Source organism: Gekko japonicus, unplaced genomic scaffold (assembly GCF_001447785.1).
Source record: "Gekko japonicus isolate JY-2015 unplaced genomic scaffold, Gekko_japonicus_V1.1 scaffold99, whole genome shotgun sequence".
Classification (NCBI taxonomy): Eukaryota; Metazoa; Chordata; class Lepidosauria; order Squamata; family Gekkonidae; genus Gekko; species Gekko japonicus.
In genome coordinates this window covers 1,257,417-1,266,922 of record NW_015165833.1, presented here as the reverse complement: position 1 = coordinate 1,266,922, position 9,506 = coordinate 1,257,417, and the positions used below count along the sequence as shown (strand labels likewise).

General features: G+C 51.1%; 1 protein-coding gene across 1 annotated transcript; it reads right to left on the bottom strand.

Annotated features, from left to right (window-relative positions):
- Positions 1-2,667: 2,667 nt before the first annotated feature.
- LOC107110148 (uncharacterized protein K02A2.6-like) lies at positions 2,668-7,574 on the bottom strand. The gene is made up of 4 exons (XM_015410880.1): positions 7,337-7,574; positions 5,201-7,218; positions 4,620-4,855; positions 2,668-2,671 (listed from the first exon to the last, which is right to left on the bottom strand). The coding sequence occupies exons 1-4, from the start codon at positions 7,572-7,574 to the stop codon at positions 2,668-2,670; spliced, it is 2,496 nt and encodes an 831-aa protein (XP_015266366.1).
- Between the last annotated feature and the right edge of the window lie 1,932 nt (positions 7,575-9,506).

Genomic DNA, 9,506 nt, shown 5'->3' with positions numbered 1-9,506 from the left:
CAGTATATGAATATACTGTATGCAGAGGTCATTTCGGGAGGGGTTGCAGTTCCCCCGGGTGAGGTACGGGAGGCAGGGCACATGATGAAGCCCCGCCCCCTGCTTCCGGCCACCCCACTTCCGGCCCTCATTCAGCCAGGAGGAGGCAGGAGAAGAGGGAGGGTAAGTTGCTTCCTCCCTGCCTCTCCCCACCCCTGCCTGCCTGGGGCCAGGGAGGGCCTTGGCGGGGCTTCCTTGCACTCCCGCTGGCCTTGCAGGTCCACCGCCGGGCCCCTCATGGGGCTCGGCAGTGGAGCTGCAAGGCTGGCGGCGGCGGCTGGGACCATTGGGAGCGGGGGGTGTGGCCTTATGACACACTTCCGGTGATGTCAGGGGGTGTGGCCTTATGACACACTTCCGGTGATGTCAGGGGGTGTGGCATATGCCAATGAGTTATGCTAATGAGTTCCTCTAGCTCTTTTTCTACGAAACGACCCCTGACTGTATGAGTATATGAATACGAATATATACTGGCTTCTGTATGGGCTTCTACTGAGATTGGGTCCCACTGTAGCCTATTGGTTTTGAAAAAGAACTATTCGAAACGTGGCAGCTTGCATCCGGACTACGCATCTCTATGGCTTATGGATTTCAAGATTGTTTGGATTTTCCAGGAACTATATGAGTTCACTCTATGATGAATGTATGTCAAGTTGAGACACAATGAAATTTTTGGGACTTTATTTTTCTATTTTTCTGTATTACTGTTGTTTGTTGCAAGAACACCTAATATATGACTGTATTACTGAACTCAGCATTAAATATTATCTTTATACATTTTTGTCTATCTTTAGCCAGCGGTTTTTTGTGCGCTGGTTCCCCTTCTTTTTTGGTTTTCTTAGCATTCAGTAATGGCTGGGAGGGAAGGCAGCATGGTATAGCCCAATCTTGTCAGTTGTCAGCAGTTAATCAGGGTACTTGGACAGGAAACCCCCAAGGAAGACTCTGCAAAGGAAGGCAATGGCAAACCACCTCTACTTCTCACTTGCCTCCAAAGCCCCTTGCTGGGGTCACCATAAGTCAGTTGTGACTTGATGCCATTTATGTATGTACAAGTGGAGACCTGCAAGAAACTTGTGGGATGGTTATTCCATTCCTCACACCTTTGCTTCCTCCCCGCTCTCCCAGCCTCCTGCCTGCTTCCTCCACCACCCTGCACAGCAGCAGCAGCGGTGGTGGTGGTACTCCCAGCCACCCACCTGCTTCCTCTCCCCCCACAGCAGCAGTGGCAGCTCTCTGGGAATCACAACGGATCTCCCAGCTGCAGAGATCAATTCACTTTAGGGCTGCCAGCTCTAGGTTAGGAAATTCCTGGAGATTTGGGGGTGGAGCCTTGGGACAGTGAGGCTTGGGGAGGGAATCAGCCTCAGCAGGGTATAATGCCATAGACTCAACCCTCCAAAGCAGCCATTTTATCCAGGGGAACTGAACTCTGACCAACAGTTGTAATTCTGGGTGATCTCCAGCCCTTACCTGGAGGCTGGCAATGGTAGTTCTTATGGAGGAAATGGCTGGTTTGGAGGGTGGAGTTTATGGCATTAGCCGCTCTGAGCCTGCTTGCAGGGAGGGAAGGGTATAAATCAAAATAATAAATAAATAATAATAAATAAATGACATTATACTAGTCTGAAGTTCCTCCCCTCCTCAAACTCCACCCTCCCCAGGCTCCACCCCTCAAATGTCCAGGAATTCCCCAACCTGGAGTTGGCAACCCTATTTCCTTCCCACCCAACAGCCAACCTACTTTATCTGCCTCTCTGTCTTCAGCTTTCCATCTCCACCCCCCCTCCCCCACAGCTTCTACCTAGGAAAATTACAGTCTTTCTCCACAGTGGGTACCAAAGCAGCTTACATTATTCTCTTTTCCTTTTTATCTGCACAACAACCCTGTGAGGTTGGTTAGGCTGAAAGTATGTTACTGGTTCAAAATCACCTAGTCAGCTTCCACCACCAGATGGGGATCTGCACCTGTGTCTTGTAGACCCTACTTTGAAACTCTAACTGCTGCACCACACTGGCTTTCATAGGGTGGCTGCTGTTGAACAGTAGCAAGCAGCCAGGCCTAGTTAAGTCATACAATATCAAGTCACCCAGAGGGTGTTGCCAGGCCTAGGGTTGCCAACCTCCAAGTGCGACCTGAAGATCCCTCAAAATTACAACTAAATTCTAGACAGCAGAGATCTATCTCCCTGGAGAAAATGGCTGCTTTGGAGGCTGGATTCTGTGGCATTACAGCCAGCTGAGGCCTCTCCCTTCCCCCAAAGCATCCCTCCTTAGACCCCACCACAAAATCTCTAGGAATTTCCCAGCCTGGCACTGGCAACCCTTGTCAGGCCTGGCCCCAAGGCTCCCTCCCTCAAAGGCCAAAATAGGCCCAGAAAAGGCCCTTCCCCCTCCTCCTGCATTTTACTGACAGAACCAGTTAGAAGCCTTCCCTCTGCCCCAGAATATTCTAATCTCTCACTGTTGATGCGGTGGGGCCTGAAGTAGATCCATGCAGCAGCCATTTCAAAAGGTATTGGGGGGATTCAACCCTCCCTGAGGACTTTAAAAAGTTTTTGGATTTTACTGTAGTCCCAAGGAATCTCCTGAGTCTGTAGAAAAACCTGTTGGGGCAGAGTGAGCCCCCTATCTGCAGAAATAAGTATCCGGACGCAGAGGGAACTGTTGAGAATTGGTATATAGATGCATTCAGTAAAGGACTGCTATACCTTGTTGATTTCTGCTTACTTCTAAAGGTACTTACATTACTCCATGGGTGGTGGGGTAGGGAAGGATGCACCAGATTCTTTAGTCCTTGTGCTTTTACAATAATGAATGATTCTCCATTTTGAATCTCTCATGAAGTGCAAAACAGAGCTTACAGAGAAGTGACACTTTATTCTACATCTGCTAATGCGGCTGTGGAATGTTCAACACCAGTCGCAGTAGGGACAGGATCTGCCAAAGTGCAGGTCAGCTCCTCATTTTTCTGGTCCCCCTAGCACTTAATTTCCATGAAAAATTAATTGAGGGGAAACCTACCTATTTCATTCTAAGTACAGTACAGCCATTATACGAAGCAGTTCAAACATGCGGGCTGTCTGACATGAATTTCTGAAATGGAAAAAAAATCATTGGAAGCATGAATGGCAGCTGTCAGCCGCGCAAAGAAGGCCAATGTCTATTTAATTTGCCTCGAGAGATGAGAAATTCCTCAGCGACATTTAGTGATGTCTCTGAAGGTGGAAAGGATTTGGCTTTTCTGAAGCCACGTTTCTGAAGTGCCACAGTATAAGTATTCAATTCGCTCTTCTCCCAAGGGACCCAGGGCCTCTTCATGAAATATCAGGAGGGGGGGAGGAGAATACAGAAAGACATAAAAAAGGTCATTTGAAAGTGGCATTTAACGAATGGAAACCCAGGCATGTTGCAAAGGATCTCTGGCCCTAATACTTAGCTAATTGCCAAGACAGCGAAGCTCTTATGGATCTCCTTTTCCCAAGAAGTTCCAAAAAGAGCAAGGAAGGTGCGGGAGTGGCTGTCCTCGTTTTGGAGAAAAGGCATCTTTCAGACAATCTATGCCAGCAGATTGCATTTCCCTTGGCCATGAATGTGGATGGGAAGCATTCCTCTGAACCTGTGGTCCCTTCCTGGAGCAGGCAGCCCTAGGACAAGGGGTTGTTCTTCAGGGGAACTTTTAATTTTATGCTGTGCCTTTGCACTCAGAATTTAAACTCTTCATGAAGATTCTATGACATTCAGCTGGGGTGGTGGTATGGGTATGTGTATCTGTGATCTCCCTGAGATTTGTCTGCTAGACTGGTACTGTTAAGTCGTGCGCTTAACAAAGAGTCGGAGAGTGATTCAGCAAGAATTGCGGTTTATTCTTCAGCTCAGTTACTTCTCCGTTGCGGTACAACAATCGCCAGCCAGAACCCATCACAGATCAGAACAGAACGATAAATACACTGGCTTGTCTATATTTAAACACTCCCGGCTAATGTAGCCACACCCCCTGTACAGATAACAACCTATGAGGTTGAAGATACAATGCCCAATCACAAGCGGTCCCGCTTTGCAACGTGATTGGTAGACACTCCCTGGGCTAGGACTCCTATTGGTTACATTAGGATCCTAGCCCAGGCTGAAGCTTAACATTAAGTTTTAATGAGGCGATTCGCATGTCAGTATTTACATTCAAGTCAATACATAACAAATCCCTCCCCCCTAAGCAAAAACACTATGTACAATCATAATCGCTTAGGTAGGTGGGCACTCTGCGCACTCTCTGAGACCTCCGCGGCAGAGGAGGTTCAGGGCACTTCTGAATTGGAGGCACACTGCTTGACTCACTCTCGAGTGGGTCAGGTACGCTTTCATCCCTTGCAGTGGGTCCAAGAGTAGGGGTCTGCCCTCCCTCAGGGACAGTACTGGGCTCGGCAGGCTCGGCAGTACTCACCTCTGGCAGAGGTATGGGATGGTCCTCGGGGTCGGAAAACTCAGACGGCTGCGAGCTGGGGCGGCCAGTTGCCCACCGCTGCCTTAACTGGTCAGTGTGTCGCCTCCACTTGCGCCCGTCCGCAACCTGGACAACGTACATGCGGGAGCCCACTACCTCAGTAATTGTGGCTGGAAGCCACGAATGTCCCCCGGCATAGTTCTTCGCAAAGACCGTGTCCCCACATTCGTAAGTGCGGACCTTTGAGGGAACACTCTGCTGCTGGGGCCTCAAGTCGTTGAGGTCAGGATGCAAGCGATCCAGCAACGACGCTAGGCGTCGCCCCATTAACAACTCGGCTGGGCTGCGGCCCGTAGCCGAACATGGAGTTACGTGCTGGCGCAGGAGAAACGACGCCAGTTTCACTCCCCAGTCCCCGGATGTCAGCTTTGCAAGCGCATCTTTGGTCGTGCGGACCATTCTTTCTGCCTGGCCGTTAGAGGCAGGGTGGAACGGGGCAGAAGTCATTTGGCGTATCCCATTGTTAGTTAGGAACTGTACAAATTCGGCAGAAACAAATTGAGCGCCGTTATCGCTCACTAAAACATCAGGCAACCCATGTGTGGCAAAAAGACGGCGCAACACATTAATTACAGCAGTGGAAGTGGTGGTAGACATTGGCGCCACTTCCAACCATTTTGAAAATGAGTCCACAACAATTAAGAACATTTGCCCTTGTACCGGGCCCGCCAGGTCGATGTGTAGCCTTGACCAAGGCTTTCCCGCCGATTCCCACTTTTGCGGATAGGCGGTTGGTGGGTCGGCCCTCGCCTGCTGGCATGGCGTGCACCCCCGAACCCACTCCTCAATGTCAGCGTCCAACCCGGGCCACCACACATATCCCCGGGCCAGAGCTTTCATATGTACCATACCGGGATGGCCCTCATGAAGTGATTTCAGCACTTTTTCGCGCCAGCGATGAGGCACAACCACCCGGTTTCCCCACAGTAGACAGCCCTTGGATACGGACATCTCGTTTTCCCGCATTTTATACGGTTTGAATTCCGGCTCTAAAGTCCCTGCCGGCCACCCCCTCCACACCCAGTTTAGAACACGACTGAGCACAGAGTCTCTTGCTGTCGCAGCAGCAATGTCCTTCACTGACACGGGTGCCTCCGGCAGTTCCTCAATAGCCAGAACTGAGCAAGCAGGAGCAGGGTCCAAGTCCTGGCCGGGCAGAGGGCAGCGGCTGAGCGCATCAGCGTGTCCAATTGCCTTACCCGGCCGGTGTTCCAAGTCGAACTCATATGCTGAGAGGAACAATGCCCACCGCAACATGCGAGCGGACATAACATCAGGGAGTTGCCGGTCCTGGGCAAAGATCCCTAGCAAGGGCTTGTGGTCCGTTACCAAAATGAAACGCCTTCCAAACAGAAAGTCATTAAACTTTTTAACAGCAGAAACAAGCGCCAAAGCCTCTTTATCAATCTGCGCGTAGTTTTTCTCTGCTGCTGTCAACGACCTGGAATAGAACGCTACGGGGGCCTCCCGTCCGTCCGGCATAACATGGCTCAGAACCGCCCCCACCCCATATGGGGACGCATCAGCAGCCAACACCAGTAGCTTGTTCTCATCATAATGAGTCAGCACAGCATCTGATGACAGTAATTCTTTCACCCCCTTAAACGCTCGCTCATGCTCGGGGCCCCACTTCCACTTGGAGTCCTTGTGCAGGAGGTTATGCAATGGGGCAGCCACTGACGCCTTATGGGGCAAAAAGGCGTGGTAAAAATTAAGGAGTCCTAAGAAGGACTGGAGCTCCTTGTTCCCCTGTGGCCGTGGTGCATGCTGTATTGCGGATACCTTATCGTTTGTGGGGTGGACCCCGAACTCATCCACCCGGAATCCCAAGAATTCAACACTATGGACCCCCACCAGGCATTTGGACTTTTTTACCTTAAGCCCCGCATCGGAAAAACGCTTGAGCACCTCCCTAACTCGGTGCAACAATTCATCTTCGGATTTGCCCGCTATTAGCACATCATCAAAATACGGCACCGTGCCAGGCACCCCCCTCAGTAACCCCTCCATGAGACTTTGGAAAATCCCCGGTGCGACATTCACTCCGAATTGGAGTCGGTTCACTCTGAACGCCCCTCTGTGCGTTACTATAGTTTGAGCTTCAGCCGCCTCCTTTGTTACTGGGAGTTGTTGATATGCCTGGGCTAGGTCGAGTTTGGCGAATATCTTGCCCCCTCCCAGTGACGCCAAAACGTGGCTGATGACCGGGACAGGGTACGAATGCTGCTGCAAGGCTTTGTTAATGGTGCACTTGTAATCAGCGCATATCCGAATTGACCCGTCAGGTTTAATAGGAGTTACTATGGGAGTTTCCCATTTGCCAAAAGGCACTGGTTCCAATACCCCTTGCTCAACCAACTTATCGAGTTCGGCCTCGATTTTTGCCTTGAACGGAATGGGCACCTTCCTGTATTTAAGGCGGATAGGCCTAACACCAGGATCCAAGTCAAAAGACACTGGGGGACCGTTATACCTTCCCAAACCACCCCCAAACACTTCAGGAAATTCAGAATATAATACAGCCCATTTATTTTCCACAACAGTATTAACTCCCACAACAGCAATACCCAGAGGGTCAAACCAGTCCAACCCGAGCAGGTTGGTTCGGTTCCCCTCAGCTATTAAACATGACAACACAGCACTTTTTCCCTTGAACTCCACTGTGAACGAATCCCTCCCTGCCAGAGGAATTCGATTTCCCTGGAAATCGGACAAGCGGGTGTCCGCAGCTTGCAACCTCCGCCGACTCCGCGTTGGAAACAGCTTGTGCCACGTCTGCGTCGACAAAACGGTTACCGCCGACCCGGAATCCACCTCCATCTCGCACGGCGCGCCGTCGAGGCAGAGAGTGACGTGGATCTTCTGTCTGCTGTTTGTGCTGAAAATGGTGGCTTCCGATGACAGGCTTCCTGTCATCTGTCGGCTGTCGTCTTTCGGTGCGGCTCGGGGACGTTGGTGCCGTCGGGGCGATGATGCGGTTGACGACTTGTTCGCTGCTCTGCACACCCGGGCAACATGCCCCCGCTTCCCGCATGACCGGCAGTCGAGGTCTCTTGCCCAGCAACGCTCGCGCCGATGTTTCCCGCCACAACCGATGCATGCTGAGCCCTCGGAAGGTTTCTGTTGGGTCCGCTTGGACGCTCCCGCCTTTACCGCGCAGACGTCGTCATCAGAGTCGCCGCTTGCGTCGCTGGCCCTCTGTTGGTGGACGCGTTGATCAGCTGTGGCGGCCCGTTGTCTCACTTCCCTGGTTGATCTGTCAGCAGCTTCCGCGGCGACAGCCTCGGCATAGGCGATGGCCCACGTTAAGGTAGTTCTTGCGAACAGGCGTTGCTGCAGTCTCTCGTCTCTCAGACCACAGACGAGGCGATCTCGGAGGGCCTCCTCCACATTCGTGAAGTTGCAAGGCCGCGCTGCCTTGCGAAGAGCTGCAACGTATTCAGCTATGGTCTCGTTGGCATTCTGACCCCGCTTGTAAAAAGCGTGCCTGCAGGCGATTTCCGACGGCTGTGGAGAAAAATGTGATTTCAGCTTGTCTGTCACATTTTTAAAGGATACGGATTTGAGGTCATCTGGTGCCACCAGTGACCGGGCGATGTCAAGAACGCTCTTTCCACACGAGCTGAGTAGAGTCGCCCTCTTCTTCTCCTCCGTCGTGATGTCATTCGCCTCCAGATGGAACTCAAACCTTGTGAGGTAGGAGTCCCAGTCTTCAGTAGTTGGGTCGAAGCATTCGAACTTCTGGCTGCTCGCGGCCATCGTTATGCGCACAGGCGGAGCCACCAGAGCGGGTGGAGCCTGTGGCTGGCCGGCCTCGGCGATCTCCTCGTTGTCCGACATGGGGTCCGGTCTAGCGGGGCTGCCTACCCGCACTAGCATCCCATCCTCGTCGCCAATTGTTAAGTCGTGCGCTTAACAAAGAGTCGGAGAGTGATTCAGCAAGAATTGCGGTTTATTCTTCAGCTCAGTTACTTCTCCGTTGCGGTACAACAATCGCCAGCCAGAACCCATCACAGATCAGAACAGAACGATAAATACACTGGCTTGTCTATATTTAAACACTCCCGGCTAATGTAGCCACACCCCCTGTACAGATAACAACCTATGAGGTTGAAGATACAATGCCCAATCACAAGCGGTCCCGCTTTGCAACGTGATTGGTAGACACTCCCTGGGCTAGGACTCCTATTGGTTACATTAGGATCCTAGCCCAGGCTGAAGCTTAACATTAAGTTTTAATGAGGCGATTCGCATGTCAGTATTTACATTCAAGTCAATACATAACAGGTACCTGTAGATGTTGTCATTACATGACAAAGCTATGAGGCATGTGGGTGATTTGTTTTATTTAGAAAATGTTTGTGCCAGCTCTAGACACCTGCCTGAGGTGGCTCACAAAGTAAAAACAATACAATAAAATCATAAAAACAGGGGTTGGAGGTTTTTTGCCATCAAGTCACCATTGACTTACAGGGACTGTGTGTCGTTTTTAAAGGCATTCATAAGTGGTTTTCAATTGCCTGCCTCTGTGTTATGACCCTGGAATTCCCTAGAGGTCTCCCAGCCCGGGCTGGGACCCGGGCTGACCCTGCTTAGCTTCTGAGATATTGCAAGATCAGGCTACCCTGGACTATCTAGGTCAGGGCAAAAACAAGCTAGGGGCATAAAACACCAGAAACAACATTCAGCAGTCTAAGATTTAGGATTGTGCCTGGAGATCTCATGAATACACATGAAGCTGCCTTCTACTGAATCAGACCCTTGGTCCATCAAAGTCAGTATTGTCTCCTCAGACTGGCAGTGGCTCTCCAGGGGCTCAGGCTGAGGTCTTTCACATCATCTACAGCCAGATCTTTCAACTGGGGATACCAGGGATTGAACTCAGGACTTTCTGAATGCCAAGCAGATGTTCTACCACTGAGCCACACCCCCTCCTGCTATTACAATTGATCTCCAGATGACAGGG